The sequence below is a fragment of the Zea mays genome, chromosome 2 (genome assembly GCF_902167145.1).
Source record: "Zea mays cultivar B73 chromosome 2, Zm-B73-REFERENCE-NAM-5.0, whole genome shotgun sequence".
Classification (NCBI taxonomy): Eukaryota; Viridiplantae; Streptophyta; class Magnoliopsida; order Poales; family Poaceae; genus Zea; species Zea mays.
In genome coordinates, this window is record NC_050097.1 from 156640240 (window position 1) to 156658026 (window position 17787).

At 48.1% G+C, this 17787-nt stretch overlaps 1 protein-coding gene across 2 annotated transcripts in view; it reads left to right on the forward strand.

Moving 5' to 3' along the window:
- Window positions 1-338: 338 nt before the first annotated feature.
- The window catches only part of LOC100193091 (uncharacterized), a 33457-nt gene continuing 16008 nt past the window's right edge, over window positions 339-17787 (forward strand). Inside the window, exons 1-20 of one of the 2 annotated variants that reach the window (XM_035964505.1) lie at window positions 339-839; window positions 7945-8047; window positions 8817-8899; window positions 8988-9146; window positions 9241-9357; window positions 9467-9624; window positions 9723-9877; window positions 9996-10140; window positions 10213-10291; window positions 10387-10488; window positions 11097-11180; window positions 11288-11398; window positions 11487-11837; window positions 11914-12085; window positions 12203-12790; window positions 12903-13223; window positions 13329-13449; window positions 13538-13662; window positions 13738-13877; window positions 13968-14069. In XM_035964505.1, coding sequence (XP_035820398.1) covers window positions 522-839; window positions 7945-8047; window positions 8817-8899; window positions 8988-9146; window positions 9241-9357; window positions 9467-9624; window positions 9723-9877; window positions 9996-10140; window positions 10213-10291; window positions 10387-10488; window positions 11097-11180; window positions 11288-11398; window positions 11487-11837; window positions 11914-12085; window positions 12203-12790; window positions 12903-13223; window positions 13329-13449; window positions 13538-13662; window positions 13738-13877; window positions 13968-14069 — 3534 coding nt within the window. In that variant the 5' untranslated portion in view covers window positions 339-521. The remainder of the gene's footprint in view (window positions 840-7944; window positions 8048-8816; window positions 8900-8987; window positions 9147-9240; window positions 9358-9466; window positions 9625-9722; window positions 9878-9995; window positions 10141-10212; window positions 10292-10386; window positions 10489-11096; window positions 11181-11287; window positions 11399-11486; window positions 11838-11913; window positions 12086-12202; window positions 12791-12902; window positions 13224-13328; window positions 13450-13537; window positions 13663-13737; window positions 13878-13967; window positions 14070-17787) is intronic. The other variant, NM_001358633.1, reaches the window with a different exon arrangement.

A 17787-nucleotide genomic window follows, 5' to 3' on the forward strand; every position in this document is an offset into this window, starting at 1 on the left:
TAATTCCCCAAGTGCTCATGGTACTGCATCTCAAAACTATAAAATCTCATTGCTACAAATATACGTTCCATATATAATATTGTCACAACTATGCGATATGCTTCTATATATATATACAATAATATCTTTTTATTATTGTATACATAGCTCAGCTTAGTTTAAGCTGTTCGTTCCGAATTAAAGTCGGCTGTTTAGATTGCTGTAACTATAATTTATAAATACAAAACTCTATAGAAATAATATCAGTCGATACGGATTAAAATTAAACTAATATGTTGACTGTTTAGGAAAAAAATTCGAATAAGGCGCGAGTAAGCTACTAGTTTTAGTTTTATAGCAGTTTTATTTTACTTTCTCGTCGTCAATCGCTCTCCTTGCTCGGCGTCGCCTGCTTCCTCCCGCACCGAGAGTCCGAGACGCCGCTTCTCCTCCCACCTACCTACACCCCCCCTCTCTCCATCCTCCCAGCCGCATCTAAACCCTAACCCTAAACCCCTCCCCCACCAACCCAGCAAACGTCGATGGCATTGGGAGATCTCATGGCGTCCAGGTTCGGCCACTCCTCGTCCTCGCCGTCGCCGTCATTGGCCCCGGTGCCGCCGCTACCCCATCACCACCACAACCACCACCAGAACCACGTCGCGGATGACCTCCCCGTCGCCAGCGGGCCGGAGCCCAAGAACGGGTTGGAGGTCCCCGAGGTGGAGAAGCCGGCGTCCGAGGCGTACCTGCCCCAGGTGGTCGTGCTGTGCGACTATCGCCACGAGGGGATCGACGAAGCTACCACCGCCGCGCTCTCTACCAGCGGCCTCGTCTCCAACTGGCGACCCAAGGACCGGGTAATGGACGTGATGCAGTTTGCAGATGCTGTACCTAGTGCTTGAACTGATGTTATACTAGACTTCGCTGGATTTGGCGCGTCGTGTAGGAATGGGGTGAGACATTCTTAGGATATCAGTTAGCTGACCGAGCTTAAAAATGTCAAATTGGGTGCAGCTGCTGGTCGTGTGAATTGGGTGGGACATTCTTAGGATATGAGTTAGCTGACCGAGCTTAAAAATGGCAAATTGGGTGCAGCTGCTGGTCGTGTGAATTGGGTGGGACATTCTTAGGATATCAGTTAGCCGACCAAACTAAAAAACGGCAAATTGGGTGCAGCTGCTGGTCGTGTGAATTGATTATGGTACCTGGAAACTGAACACTATCTATCAACTCTTACTGAATACGTTAGCTAGAAGTTAGCTAATAGGCCCCGGAAGTCATGGCACATGTAACGTTCTGCTCGCTACTCTTGCGAGCAGGACAATAATGAAATGATGAAATTAGTTATTGCTTGCCACAACCTAGTATCTTCTCCTGCATAAGTGTTTGGACATGTTGCCAGGGTGTATAAATTGCATGTGGCATTACTCTTTTACTCTATGACACTGATTATTTCTGTATTAATAATAAAATCCATACAAAACGAAAATATTGTACCCAACTGTGTTGCTGTAGGCTGTAGCATTAGTCAAATTCTTAATTTCATTTTCATCAACCACTTAAATGTGGCATGGTGATCACTGGTCTTTCAACTAGTAAGTTTTGATAAAAAGTAAACAATATTATTCTGGATACCTAACTGGTCCTGTAAATATTTCGACGATCATGGTGGCGAATGTATACCTACATATAGAACAAAAAAAAATGCAAACTTCAACATCTGTGATTTTTTTGGTATCGAATAGGTACTATCACATTCATAATGAATGCTACAGTGCTACACCCATCAAAGTTCTTAGTGATACTACTACTACTATCAGTGACTTGTTGGCATCACATCTAGTCTTACCGTGTTGCTATAAGTTACAGGCAGATTTGCCTCAATAGCACTATTCTCTAAGAACCGTTTTGCTAATATTCCATTTTCAATTTTGCCTAAGTTCAAACATAGACAAAGCCTGGATCATGTCAATTAGTAGCCACTGGTCAAGATAAAGTTGACCGACCCCAATCTTTTGATGTCATCGTAGGCTTAAGGCTTTCCAGTAGCAAAGTTGTTTCAGGGTCACCACTCGCCGCATTGTACATGTTGCAATGACATGAAGCGGGTGTTTCAGTTAACGACACCAGACATATGTGGTTGCTAGATAAAGTTGGCTACTGGTCAAGATAAAGTTGGCCGACCCCAATCTTTTGATGTCATTGGAGGCTTAAGGCTTTCCAGTAGCAAAGTTGGCATGGAAGCGCATGGTTGTTTCAGGGTCGCCACTCGCCGCATTGTACATGTTGCAATGACATGAAGCACCAGATGAAATAGGGTGTTTCAGTTAACGGCACCAGACATGTGGTTGCTAGATAGGAGGTTTTGACGATAAAGATGAGGATGAACATTGTGAGGCACTGAGGCTGCCTTGAAGTTCCCCTGTGATAAAACATTAGAGATTATTGGTGCTCTTGGTCCAAAAAAAAGTCTGTCCGTACATACAGATGTTCTGTTTTTCTTAGATCTTTTTTGAAGTTTTGCATTGTTGCTTAGAGTTTCTAAACATTAGATCCTTTTTGGATTTTCTATGCATCATGTAAATTAAGTTGTCCTTTCACCCTTGAGACAAAGTCATTTCGGTTTGCAGCTTATGTTCACTTGTCTGAGACTTTGAACAACCCACATGCAAGCTTATTTCTTCTATTTACTATTCTAATTCCCTGTGTGTTCTTTTTGGTGTCTTGATTTGCACCATACTTTACTGATTTAGTAATTATGGAATTTATAACCTGTTATGTGGTCGGCAGTAGGGGGGAAGTGGCAAGGGCGCAAGCGCCGGCCCCTGACTCCGCAGGTGGCGTGGACGATCGGTTGGGTGCCGATCTATGTTGGGCAACAAGGAGGGAGACCGAATTAGCAGGGACGAAAGACAGTTTGGAGATAATTCATTGCCTGCTTTATTTCATAACTTTCCATTACATATATAGGCCAGCTGCCTGGCCGCAGCCTCCTAACTGCTTGACTCTATCTCCATAAACTTCTCCTAAAAAATCTCAACAACTTCTAATCTGCTATTACCCCTGGATATTCTCAACTAATATCTCTAGATAAACTCAACTAGGCCTCTTATCCTTAGGCCCGCGCCTGTAAGTGGCGCCCCACATAACATCTCTCCCCCCATCGAGTATCAGCTCGTCCTCGAGCTGAAAATGAGGATATTGCCTCCTGAAGTCGTCCAGGTCTTCCCAAGTTGCTGCTGAGCTAGGCAGTGAATCCCACTGAATAAGGATCTGGCGAAGTCCTCTGGCTTGACGAACCTTCAGAGCCTGTGCTGGTTGCAGCCGTGCAACACCGTGATGAATTGGCGGGAGTGGTGGTGGAGAATCTGGAGGAGTGCCCAGAAATTTCTTTAGTAACCCAACGTGGAACACGTTGTGAATCTGAGCCGTGGATGGCAGTTCGAGGCGATAAGCCACCTCATTGATCATGGCTGCCACTTTGTATGGCCCGAAGTAGCGCGGCCTCAGCTTGCCGCGCATCGCCGCTGAGAGCGTTGCTGGAGAGCGATGACGAACTCACAGCCATACCCAATCACCTGGAGAGAAGCTCACTGCTCTGTGACCACGGTCGTAGGCACGTTTGGCTACGACCTCTGCCTGCTCCAGTCGGGCGCGTACATCACTCAAGAATTCTTCTCTTTCTGTCATGGACTGGGTAACTGCTGGTACTCGGCACTCTTCTAGGTCATACTCTCGTAATGCTGGTGGATCCCTACCATATATGATGCGGAAGGGAGTCTCCTTGAGGGCAGTGTGGAAGGAGGTGTTATAGACATACTCTGCCCAAGGGAGCCATCGCAGCCATTGTCGGGGACGGTCACCTGTCAAACACCGGAGGTACATGCCAATGGTCTTGTTGACTGCTTCTGTTTGACCATCCGACTGGGGATGGAATGCGGAACTCATGTGTAGCTTGGTGCCCATCAACTTGAAGAATGTTGTCCAAAATGTGGATGTGAACACTGGATCACGATCTGACACTATGGTTGATGGAAGGCCATGGAGTCTGACTACCTCCGAGAAGAAGACTGATGCTACTGTTTCTGCTGAATATGGATGTCGAAGAGCGATGAAGTGCACGTACTTGGAGAAGCGGTCCACAACTAACAGGATGACAGACTTGCCCCCAACCTTGGGAAGGCCTTCGATGATGTCCATTGATATATCTGACCAGACTGACGTTGGTACTGGTAGAGGGGCGAGGAGGCCTGCTGGATGAAGATGTTCAGTCTTGTTTCGCTGGCAGGTGATGCAGTGCCGAACCAGGTCCTGAATGATAGCCCTTGCCCTTGGAGTGTGAAAATCCCGTCGAAACCGATGCAGTGTCTTCTCCGCGCCTTCATGCCCCACGTCGTGAGTCGACACGAGTATGTCTTGGAGGATGCTGGACTTGGGAGGGAGATAGGCACGACCTTTGAACAGCACGAGTCCATCGACAAACGCCCAAGGTGTTTTGCGTGTGCCGACCAGGATCTTGTCGCGCAATGCGACAAGGGCCGGCTGAGATGCTGCTGCCTGGCGGAGTTGATCAAACACCTGGAATGCTGGTCCTGACAGGGAGAATATTGCAGCGTCGTCCATGTCGCGGCGCGACAGGGCGTCTGCAACAATGTTGTTGCGCCCTGGTCGGTATTCCACCCTGAAATCAAACCCAAGTAGTTTGCTTACCCAGTGGTGCTGGGGGATGGTTGACAATCGCTGATCCAGCAGGTACTTCAAACTGTAGTGGTCCGTTCGGATGGAGAATGGCCGACCCCAAAGGTATGGGCGCCAGTGTCGTACCGCCTGTACCAACCCAATGAGCTCCCGCTCATAGGCAGCGAGGCTGCGGTACTGAGGTGCTAGTGCTCAGCTGAAGAAGGCAACCGGTCCTGCTCCCTGGTGCAGCACAACGCCACATACGGCTCTAGAGGCATCACACTCTGATGAAATCCTGTCCAAAGTCTGGAAGGGTGAGCACAAGAGCTGTGGTGAGTGCCTTCTTCAGGTGGAGGAATGCTGTTGTGGCCTGATCGGTCCAGGAGAAGCCATTCTTCTTGAGTAGCGCGGTGAGGGGTGGTGCTATTTCACCATATGACTTTATTAACTTGCGGTAGTAGCCCGCAAGTCCCAGGTACCCGCGTAGTGCAAGGACCGATCGTGGTGGCGGCCAATCGACCACTACTTGAACTTTGGCAGCGTCCATGGCCACGCCTTCCGTCGAGATGATGTGGCCAAGGTAGGAGACCGACGCTGCGTCGAAGGAGCACTTGGATCTTTTGAGCACCAAGGAGTGGTCCTTGAGCGCGGTGAAGACAACCCTCAGGTGATGCAGTTGTTCGGACCAGGTGCTGCTGTAGATGAGGATGTCGTCGAAGAAGACCAAGACGAAGCGTCGAAGGAACGAATGAAGGACCGTGTTCATGAGCGCCTGGAATGTCGCTGACGCGTTGGAGAGGCCGAACGACATCACCAGGAACTTGTACATGCCTTCGTGTGTTCGGAACGCCGTCTTGTGGATGTCGTTGGTGGCCATGCACACTTGGTGATAGCCGGAGCGGAGGTTGAGCTTGGTGAAGAACAATGCGCCGCGAAGTTCATCAAGCAACTCGTCGACGACTGGAATGGGGAAGGAGTCCTTGATGGTGCGTTCGTTGAGGGCTCTGTAGTCGACGCAGGAACGCCAGGTCCCGTCCGATTTCTTGACCAAGAGAACCAGAGACGAGAAAGCCGAGGTGCTATGGCGGATCTGTCCTTGCTGCTGCATGTCGTGGCACTGGCGCTCCAATTCATCCTTTTGCAGTGCTGGGTACCGGTACGGCCGGACGACAATGGGCGCCGTGTTCGGTAGTAGATGGATCCGGTGGTCGCAGGGTCGCTGCGGCGGTAGGCCACGGGTCTCGCGGAACAGGTCGTCGAAGGAGGTGAGCATATTGTCGAGGACGTCCTGGCCTGTTGTTGCGAGCAGGCGCGGTCGTGGTGTCTCCGCGAATCCTCGCTACTCCATCTGTCGTCCTTCACGCCAGAACGCCATGGACAACTTGGCGAAGTCCTAGAGGATTGGCCCCAGCGTGGCGAGCCACTGGGTACCGAGTACCATGTCGAACCCGGCCAGGGGCAGGACGATGAGATCAGCCGAGAAGGTGGTGTTGTGGATGACGAAGGGCGTTGATATGAAGACTCCCAGGCATGGTAGCTTCTCGCCGTTAGCCACGGTGACGCACATGTTCCCCCGTTGCGCGACCGGGAGACCTGTTCGTCCAGCGGTGGCTTCGGAGATGAAGTTGTGTAGATCCGGAGTCGATGAGGGCGACGATGCTGACTGTGCCCAGGCTGACCGGAACCTGCATGGTCTTGCTGGTCGTGACCCCGGCGATGGCGTGGAGGGAGATGACGCGGTTGTCGGTGGCCGGTTCTTCTGTGTTGCCGTCGTCGCTCTCGCCGTCGTGGAGTTCGAGGAAGAAGAGATGTTTGTAGACGCGGCTGTGGCCTCTGGCAAATTTCTCATCACAGTTAAAGCAAAGTCTCAGACGCCGGTGTTCGTCCATCTCCTCCCGGTGGATGGCCCGCCCACTGCTGCTGGAAGGCCGGGCGCACAATGCTGATGACGAGTCCGAGCCAGCGGGTGGTGTCAGCTGGGGTGTCGACGGCGTTGGAAGCAAACCGCGACTAGATCAGGGCGACCTGCTGGCCGACGCCTATGCTGCTGCAACTGCCTGTTCCCGGCGTTCGTAGGCTTTGGCGACGCTCATGGCCACCTCCAGTGTGACCGGGTGTTGGAGTTGGACGTCGATGGAGAGTGGTTCCTGTAATCCCAGGGTGTACAACTGGATCTTTTGATCCGTGCTCAACGGCCCAGCCCTGGGTAGCAGCTCCAGAAAGCGCTCGGTGTAGGCGTCCACCGTTCCTGTGCGCCGGCAACTCGCTAGTTCGCCGAGGGACAGGCTCGGATGGGGGCCCCGAACCTGAGGTTCAGCAGCTCGACAAAGCGTCGCCAAGGGGGCGTCCCTTCTTCCTGGTGCAATTGCATGTACCACTGTTGTGCAGCGTTTTCCAGGTGGTATGATGCCATCCATACCTGTTCCTCTGGAACGATTCGCTGCTGGAAGAAGGACTCGCATTTGTTGGTGAAGAGTAGCGGATCCGTCTTCCCGTCGTATCGTGGGAAATTCAGATGATGGAATCTGGTTGGGTGGTCTTCATGGTTGGCATTGGGCCCGCCTCATGGACGCTGGTTCCCGTGAGGGATGATCTCCTGCTGGCGCTGATCAAGGCGATCAATGGCAGCATGGCTTTCCTGCTGCTGCCGTTCTAGGCGCTGTATAGTGGTGTCCAGGGTGTCCAGGGTTGCCAGCCTTTGGTTGATGGCGTCCAAGGCCTGAGTCACTGGATCACTTGGATGGAGGACATGGTGGTGGGTGGGATGCGTGGCTGGTCTCCTGATACCAAGATGTTATGCGGCCGGCTGTAGGGGGGAAGTGGCAAGGGCGCAGGCGTCGGCCCCTGACTCCGCAGGTGGCGTGGGCGATCGGCTGGGTGCCGATCTATGTTGGGCAGCAAGGAGGGAGACCGGATTAGCAGGGAAGAAAGACAATTTGGAGATAATTCATTGCCTGCTTTGTTTCATAACTTTCCATTACATATATAGGCCAGCTGCCTGGCCGCAGCCTCCTAACTGCTTGACTCTATCTCCTTAAACTTCTCCTAAAAAATCTCAACAACTTCTAATCTGCTATTACCCCTAGATATTCTCAACTAATATCTCTAGATAAACTCAACTAGGCCTCTTATCCTTAGGCCTGCGCCTGTAAGTGGCGCCCCACATAACATAACCATTCTATTGTTTTCTTTTGTTTGGCCATGGGATGGTTTGCCAGTTCTTTTTATAAGTTTTCCTCATCTTTTACATGATATTTACTAATGATGGATTTTGTAGTGCAGACGAAGACTGGATGTGGTGCACTTGTATTATGTTTGAACATAAGTGTTGATCCACCTGATGTAATTAAAATTTCCCCTTGTGCAAGAATGGAGTGCTGGATAGGTAAACTTTTAATTGACTATATATTTCCAAATTTCAAATTAGTTGAAAATACAGTAAAATAACTGTTTTTAACCATTTGAGTGAAATTGTGTCTTTCTTTTTTATGAATTGCATTTCTGAATGCCAGATGAGAGCATATTGTTAATTAGAAGTACATAACGAAGTTTTTTAGTCCCAAGTATGTTGGTGGTAGGCTGGAGATGGAACCCAACATGAACACTATCAAGAAGGGAAAAACTTATACAAATGTATAATTTAATAATTATATACACAAGACATCAACAGTATAGTAATATTATTAAAGGATCTAGAGTCTTTTTCTGGTCCATTCTTGTAGATAGCTGGTTTCCATGTGCTTCCATAGTTCCATCTAAGGATATTTTTTGCGAGTTTGCTCGTATTCAGTCTTCCCAATAACTTTTTCTTTCAGTATATTTCTAATCTGAAGTAAATCACAGCAAGGAAGCTATCTGGCACCTCTTTTCTCAAAAGACACTGTTAAAATTTATATTCTGAAAATGATATTGTTTTGCTCCATAGTTTTTAGATGAATCTATCCACCTTTTAAATTTAAAGTTGAGAAATGGCAAAAGGAAGTGAAATTTTCTAATATAAGATACTGCACCTATTGGTTGTGGTAAACTTATTTATTAGTCCTTGGGCAACGGTGGTAATTTATATTTGTTGATAGGTTTGTACTCTATTACTGTTATTGCACTCAGTGCAGTTGCTTTGTGATATTTTCATAAATCTGTTTCTTTCTTTACAGATCCTTTCTCTATGGCACCTCCTAAAGCCCTTGAAAGTATTGGAAAAACATTGCATTCCCAGTATGAGCGCTTGCAACCTAAGGTAAAGAACTTCTTCCCTGTTTAACTTCAATGTTATTTTGGTGAGGATTATTTGCATCTTCATGTTTTATACCTAATGACACTTGAAGGCTCGATACAAGCTTCAGCTGGATCCAACAGTGGAGGAAGTTAAGAAGCTTTCTAATACTTGCCGCAAATATGCCAGAGAAGAGAGAGTCCTTTTCCATTATAATGGCCATGGTGTACCAAAGCCTACATCAAATGGTGAGATTTGGGTGTTTAACAAGGTAACATTATGAAGACACTGTAATACTTGCCGCATGCATTATTTATGATAGTTGTCTCTGATAAAATGGTTGTTTTTTTTGCATTTTGTTGCAGAGTTACACACAGTATATCCCACTTTCAATTACTGATCTTGATTCATGGCTGAAGACACCTTCCATTTATGTTTTTGATTGCTCAGCTGCTGGAATTATTGTGAAAGCCTTTCTAGAGGTATGATACATGTTTCAAATGAACATTTGTTTCTCTTGTGCTTGAAGTTGAAGGTCATATGATTTTGTTCTTGGACTGTGTAGTATTCATAGTGACTTGTTTATTTCAGCGCCTAGACTGGAGTTCTACCTCCTCGGCATCTTCGCAGAAGGATTTCATTCTTCTTGCTGCCTGTGAAGCACATCAGACGCTTCCCCAGAGTGCAGAATTTCCTGCTGATGTGTTTACGGCTTGCCTCACAACGCCCATCAAAATGGCTTTGCACTGGTTCTTTCTCCCCCCTTCTTTTTTGTGTGTGTACTGTTCCTTCTCTCCTTTTCTTAGCATGTTGTGCTTACACTAGTACATGCCTATAAACCATGCAGGTTTTGTAAGCGAACATCACTCCATGGTCCTCTGGATCGTTCTCTTATTGACCAAATTCCTGGAAGGCAAAATGACCGTAAAACACTTCTTGGAGAGCTCAATTGGATTTTTACTGCTATAACAGATACTATCGCATGGAATGTTCTTCCACGTGGTACATTGTTTATGAGAGAAATAATGTTTTTGGGGAACAAGAAAACTAGAGAAGATTATTAAATTTCAAAATAAATGTTAGCCTATATTTGGTTTATGATACATGTTTCACTGTGCAGATCTGTTCCAAAGGCTTTTCAGGCAGGACCTTCTTGTTGCCGGTCTCTTCCGTAACTTCTTGCTTGCTGAGAGAATCATGCGATCTGCAAACTGTTCTCCAGTTTCTTATCCGTTGTTACCCCCAACACATCAACACCATATGTGGTAACTAACCTGACTCGTCCTTCTTTTTGCTTCAACTACTTTTTGTACATTTTGTAACTTGCTAAATCCCAGGGATGCATGGGACATGGCTGCTGAGATTTGCCTTTCCAAGCTTCCTCAGTTAATTGCTGATCCAAACACAGAGTTTCAGGTTTTCTACTCATCAATCATCATTGAGCATTTCAAGAAATATCAATAGTTTTTCTTTGTATTGTTTTGCTAATTTCTTTATCTCCTTCAAACCAGCCAAGTCCTTTTTTTATGGAACAATTGATGGCTTTCGAAGTTTGGCTTGATCATGGCTCTAAGGACAAGAAACCTCCTGAATTGTTACCCATAGTTCTTCAGGTAAGACATTTTGGTTTTACACTTACATAAAAGCCAATATTATTTGTAAAACCCAGTTTAACTTTGTAACCTCGTTACCTTTCTCTTTGCTGCTATAGTTCTAATTTTGTAGTTTTTTATATTCATATTCCTTTATTTACTTTATCTGCTATTCCCTCCAATCACAAAAAGACTCCTTTTGGGTTGTGTTCAATCAGCTTATCAAAAATTTGATTTTTATTTGTTCTGGTGTACATCGAGATTGGACATTTGAAAATCTTTTGGGTAGATTTGTCCCAAGACATACCCATAAGCATACAATTTTTCTACTCCCTCTGTCCCAAAATAAAATTCGTTTTAGCCTTTTACAGGATTCATACAATAATTGATGTATGTGTTTTGTATATGTGTCTAGATTCATCATCATCTAGTTGAATATAGACATAAAAAAGAGCTAAAACGAATACTAATTTGGGAGAGAGGGAGTATTTCTTATAAATTACTGTAGTACAAATTACTTGGCAAAGTTATATTTTTTTGTGGATTGTGTGAATACCCAAAATTTTATGGCTGGAGGAATTATATTACTTTTATTGTTTTACTTTCCTTCTTACATCTCTTTTTTGCAGGTCCTGCTTAGTCAACCACACAGATCTAGAGTGCTTGTTCTGCTTGGAAGATTTCTTGATATGGGACCATGGGCAGTTGATTTGGTGTGTAGTGATTTACTGATTTATTATGCATGTACTTCTTTATGAAATGCTTCTTGTTTTTTTTTCTCTTTATTTAATCTTCAACCTCTGGCACTTCATTGTTGTAGGCCCTGTCTGTTGGAATATTTCCTTGTGTGCTCAAACTGCTTCAATCAAGTGCTATGGATATACGTCAAAATCTAGTGTTTATATGGACAAAAATTCTCTCCCTTGATAAGGTATGCACTCTTCATTGTAATCTTTTATGTTCTTTTCGTTTTAGATTATATTCTGGTGTTTAACCTGTAACATTTTCCCAAACGACAGTCATGTCAGGTTGAATTGGTTAAAGATGGAGGACATGCATATTTTATTAAGTTTCTTGACAGTTTGGATGCTTTCCCAGAACAGCGTGCAATGGCCGCTTTTGTTATAGCAGTCATTGTGGATGGGTATAGGATGGGTCAAGAGGCTTGTATGAATGCTGGGCTTATGGATGTTTGCCTGAGACATCTGCAACCTGAGAATTCTCATGCACAAACAGAACCTTTGCTTTTGCAGTGGCTTTGTTTATGCCTTGGGAAACTATGGGAAGATTTCCCTGAGGCTCAGTTACTTGGTCTGCAAACAAATGGACCAGAAATTGTAATATGCTTATTGTCGGAGCCTCAACCTGAGGTATGATGCCTTCATATTCTGTGTACTCTCTTTTTCCTGCTTCACAAGATACATATTAAACTTTTGGTCTTGCCAGGTCAGAGCTGCTGCTGTTTTTGCACTTGGGAATCTCCTTGATACTACATCAAATAGTCATGATGATGGTTCCGATGATGATGAAAAGGTGAAAGCTGAAATAAATGTAGTTCGAAGCCTTCTGCAGATCTCTTCAGATGGCAGTCCCCTTGTTAGATCTGAGGTTGCTATAGGTACATGCATTGGAAAACTAGAATTTTTTAATTGAACACTTGTTTTAGTGTCTTGAATATAGGAGATTTCTTTTAACCTTATGGCATTGGTTTTGGGTTGAACTGATGTTTTTCCAGCGCTTACTCGCTTTGCGTTGGGTCACAACAAACATCTCAAATCTGTTGCTTCCGAGTATTGGAAACCTCAACCCAATTCATTGCTGAAATCACTACCATCGTTGGCAAATATAAGTAATCCAAGCAATGTTTACAGTCCCAACAATATTCTACAAGGCAGGATTGGTCCTGTGTTGAGGGTTGCCAGTGATAGCGGTGCCGCTGGTCGTGATGGAAGAATTTCTACAAGCAACCCAATTGCAACAAGTAGTATCATGCATGGCTCTCCTGAGTCAGATGATTCTTCCCAACACTCAGATTCAGGCATATTACTGAGGGGGAATGCAAGTAATGGTGGTTTCAGCTACACTAGATCGAGGCCTGTTGATAATGTCATTTATTCTCAATTTATATCAACTATGTATTCTGTTTCTAAAGATCCTGACCCAACAATTGCAACTATTGGTCGGAGAGCACTGTCCCTTATTGGTGTTGAACAAGTGGTTATGAAAAATACTAGGTTTAACAGTGGCGGTTCACATCGAGGAGAGACATCTGCGTCAAATTTTGGAATGGCACGATCTTCTTCCTGGCGTGATATGAAGTCTGGTAAGTTATAACCGCTTTACTTACGATGTGCTTGGATGCTGGAACACTTAGCTTCATTGGGTGTTTAGGGAAAGACAAGGATTTTTTAATCGAGTTTTCCTGTATTTTTCAGGAAGCATCTTGATGAAATTTATGACCCCTCCTGTTAGCCCCCCTCAGCATGATTATCTTCCAGGATTACGCCGAGTGTGTTCTATGGAGTTTGGACAACATCCTATAAATCCCCCCAATGGCTTAGCTGATCGCCTTTTAAGCTCTGCTGCAGGTCCCAGTAATGCAGAACCACTTCCCCAATCAACAATTTACAACTGGAGTTGTGTTCAATTCTCTAGGCCAGTTTTAACTGTCTCTGATGATAATGAAGAAACCAATGCTAGAAGAGAAGAGAGAGAACAAATCGCACTAGATTACATCACTAAGTGTCAGCGCTCCTGTATGTGGATGTACATTTGTATCATTGTATGCATTACACTATTGTTGTTGGTTTTCTTGATTATTGACCTGTTGTTTTTCTTGGTGGTTCACCCTGGAATGGCAGCTTGCAAGATGACAAGCCAGATTGCTAGTTGGGATACAAAGTTTGAGTTGGGAACAAAAGCAGCTTTATTGTTGCCATTTTCTCCGATTGTCGTCGCAGCTGATGAAAATGAACAAATAAGGTGAAATCATTATTGCAATAAAAAACCCTAGTGCCTGAATGCTTAATATGCACTGCCACAATTGTGCTGAAATTCTGTCTCATGCCAGAGTGTGGAACTACGACGATGCACTACCAGTGAACTCTTTTCAAAACCATAAGTTATCTGGCAGAGGGCTATCTAAACTTTTGCTTATAAATGAGCTTGATGAGAGCTTGCTTTTGGCTGCCTCAAGTATGCCTCTCTTCTGTATGCTTTTCCTTCTATACTTAACTTCTGTTATTGCACTGTCTAATTTTTATATTGCAGGTGATGGAAATGTACGTATATGGAAAAATTTTGCTCAAAAGGGTGGAGAGAAACTTGTAACTGCTTTGTCATCAGTTCAGGGACATCGAGCTGCTGGTCGCAGTATTGTGATTGACTGGCAGCAGCAATCTGGTTATCTGGTAACATCCTATTTTTTCCCCTGTAGTTGAACTATTTTATTTTACGCATTGTGTGTTCTAATACAACTTACTCTCCTTGTTGTCTAATAGTATGCATCTGGTGACATGTCTTCCATCTTGGTATGGGATCTTGACAAGGAACAACTTCTCAGCACCATTCAGTCAACTGCTGATACTGCCATTTCTTCCCTGGTGAGTTTCTGTTGCCATGCGCTATCTGAGAATTGAAATATTCGTACAAGTAACTTGTTTTTGTTATTTGACTAGGCTATTTATTGCACTTTGTCATTGAAGAAATAACCATAGATATGTGATTCTGTGTTCTCTGTTATGCGGTTCCTGCTGTATACTTGGTCGTTTTTGTCCTATTAATCAATAACTAGGAACAACATCATGTAATTGCATTTTGTTGGAATCAAGGGTTTTGTGAGTACACATGGTAGAAATGAGTCGAGGTACATTTGCATGTGAGTTGCTAGTAGAGGTAAAATGGACTCACAATATTCTTTCATGATGATGATTATGATGGAATAAGTCTTGAGCATCTAGAGGACAACAGTCGCTTTTGACTGTCCTCTGTAGTCCTTTAGCATCTAGAGGACAGCTTGACTGTCCTCTGTAGTCTCTTTAGCATCTAGAGGACAACAGTCGCTTTTGACTGTCCTCTGTAGTCGCTTTAGCATCTAGAGGACAACAGTCGCTTTTGACTGTCCTCTGTAGTCTCTTTAGCATCTAGAGGACAATCCTGTTGTGTAGTGTGTGTGAGAAGGTGTGGTAGTGCAGCCTCTAGGGCTATAAATATGGGTCTCCAACCCTTAGATGGGTATGGCATTGTGTAGTGTTTGAAGAAATAAACAGAAAATTGCCCCAACTCATAGTGTCATCCTCTTGATGAGAGTTAGAGTCCCTTTACTTACAATTGGTATCAGAGCCTAACTATCCTGCAGCCTAAACATCTCGTGCTCATCTCCTTCCCGCGCCTCTCCCCACACTCAGTCGGCAGCAAGAGCTCCAACTGTTCCTTCCTCCCCTGCTCAGACGAGCAGCCTTTCGTCTGAGACAGCCTTTTCCACACGCAGCGACCCCTCACTAGCCCACCATGTCCCTACGCTCGGCCACTTCGAGTGCGCGGCGCCAGCAGGAGGCCGAGGTCGCCGCGGCACAAGGACGCGAGCGAGCAGCAGCAGCGGCTGCAGCGACAGCGGCGAGGGCAGCACGGTTGGCGGCGGCGGAACTGGCAGCGGCGAGAGCGGAAGTAGAAGCAGCGGAGGCGGCGGATGCTGCACGTGCGGCGGCAACAGAGCTCGAGGTTCTGCGCGGCAGTAGAGCTGGCAGCTCTGCTTCTGTCGACGACAACACCGATGAAGAGCTCAGGCTGGCGAGGGAAGCAGCGCGAGAGCAGGCGGCACAGTGGGCAGCCGCGCATCCCCATGGGGGCGCGCGTGGCGGCAGCCCGGATAGGCGTCGACGCGCTGACGGCGCTCCAGGCGGGGGCGCACGCGGCGGTAGCCCAGACGGGCGTAGACGCGGCGGCGACCGAGTCGACGGAGATCGCGGCCTCTACAGGCGGCGCGGTTCTCCCACCCCGGATCGGTACCATGGTCGCCGCATGGCCCAGGCCATTGTCAGGGACATCGGTCCCGGCGGTGGGTGGCCTACCCTCACCAAGACCAACTACGTTGAGTGGGCCGCGGTGATGAGGGTACGGCTCCAGGTTCGCCACATGTGGGAAGCAGTTCGTTACGACGACGTCGACTACCACGAGGATCGGCGGGCGCTGGATGCCCTCATTGCTGCAGTCCCGCCCGAGATGCAGTTTTCGCTTTCCCAGAAGCGGACTGCCAAGGAGGCCTGGGACGCCATCGCTGCGACCCGCATCGGCAGCGATCGTGCCCGCAAGACCACACTGCAGGCACTTCGCAAGGAGTGGGAGAACCTGACCTTCAAGCCAGGTGAGGATGTTGATGACTTTGCTCTCCACCTCAACACTCTGTTGCAGAAGATGGTGCAGTTCGGCGACGACACCTACGATGAGGAGAGAGATGTTGAGAAGCTCTTCCGTTGCATCCCCGAGAAGTACAGGCAGATTGCTCGCTCGATCGAGTCTCTGCTAGACCTCTCCACGATGACGATCGAAGAGGCGATTGGTCGCCTCAAGGTGGTCGACGGCGACGAACCACAGGCTCTCTCTGAGCCTATCACTATCGGCGGGAAGCTACATCTCACTCGGGAGCAGTGGGAGGCCTGCCAGGGTGACAAGAAGAAGGGGGAGTCCTCCTCGACACGAGGCCGCAAACGCGGCAAGTCGCGCAAGGCACGTGGAGGCGCCCAGGCCGGGGCGCGAGGACATGCTGAGGGTGGTGCACGTGGAGGTGCCCAAGGCGGCGTCGTCGGCAACAAGAAGCCGGCACGAGACGACGGCTGCCACAACTGCGGCAAGCTTGGCCACTGGACCAGGGATTGTCGGCAGCCACGACGTGGCCAGGCCAACGTCGCACAGGCGGAGGCGGAGGAGGAGGCCCTGCTCCTGGCACATGCAAGCATCGAGCCATCTCCAGCGGCACCGGCCGCATCGGCACTCCTCCACCTTGATGAGTCGAAAGCACGCGCTTTCCTCGGCGACGGCTCCAACAAGGACATGATCGAAGGATGGTGCCTCGACACCGGCGCCACTCATCACATGACTGGCCGACGGGAGTTCTTCACCGAGCTTGACTCTAGCGTCCGAGGCTCCGTCAAGTTTGGGGACGCCTCCGGCGTAGAGATCAAGGGCGCCGGCTCAGTCGTCTTCACCGCCGCGTCTGGTGAGCACAGGCTGCTCACCGGAGTCTACTACATCCCCGCGTTGAGGAACTCTATCATCAGCTTGGGACAGCTGGATGAGAACGGTTCGCGAGTGGAGGTCGAGCACGGAGTCATAAGGATTTGGGATCCCTCTCGTCGCCTTCTTGCCGAGGTACGCAGGAGTCCAAATCGGCTATACATCCTCAATGTGAAGGTGGCACAACCTTGCTGTCTTGCTGCTCGTCGAGACGACGGGGCATGGCAGTGGCACGAGCGCTTCGGGCACCTTAACTTCGAGGCCCTGAAGCGGCTCAGTGCCAAGGAGATGGTACGAGGCCTGCCGTGCCTTGACCATGTGGAGCAATTCTGCGATGTCTGCGTGTTGACAAAGCAGAGACGGCTCCCCTTTCCCCAGCAGTCGAGCTTCCGAGCCAAGGAGAGGCTTGAGCTCGTGCATGGGGACTTGTGTGGCCCGGTGACACCAGCCACACCAGGAGGACGACGCTACTTCTTGCTGCTCGTCGACGATCTCTCCCGCTACATGTGGGTGATGATCCTTGGCAGCAAGGGAGAGGCTGCGAACGCCATCAGGCGTGTGCAGGTCGCTGCGGAGGCGGAGTGCGGCCGCAAGCTGCGTGTGCTGCGCACCGACAACGGCGGCGAATTCACGGCGGCTGAGTTCGCGTCGTACTGCGCGGATGAGGGCGTTCAGCGCCACTACTCCGCGCCGTACAACCCGCAGCAGAACGGCGTCGTCGAGCGGCGCAACCAGACGGTTGTGGGGATGGCTCGGGCTCTCCTCAAGCAGAGAGGAATGCCAGCTGTCTTCTGGGGAGAGGCGGTGGTGACAGCGGTTTACATCCTCAACCGCTCGCCCACCAAGGCTCTCAACGGGATGACACCGTACGAGGCTTGGCATGGGCGCAAGCCGGCGGTCTCTCACCTACGGGTCTTCGGCTGCCTCGCGTTCACCAAGGAGCTTGGCCACATCAGCAAGCTCGACGATAGGAGCACCCCAGGGGTGTTCATTGGCTACGCGGAGGGCTCGAAGGCCTACCGCATCCTTGACCCAAGAACACAGCGTGTGCGCACGGCGCGCGACGTAGTGTTCGACGAAGGGCGAGGA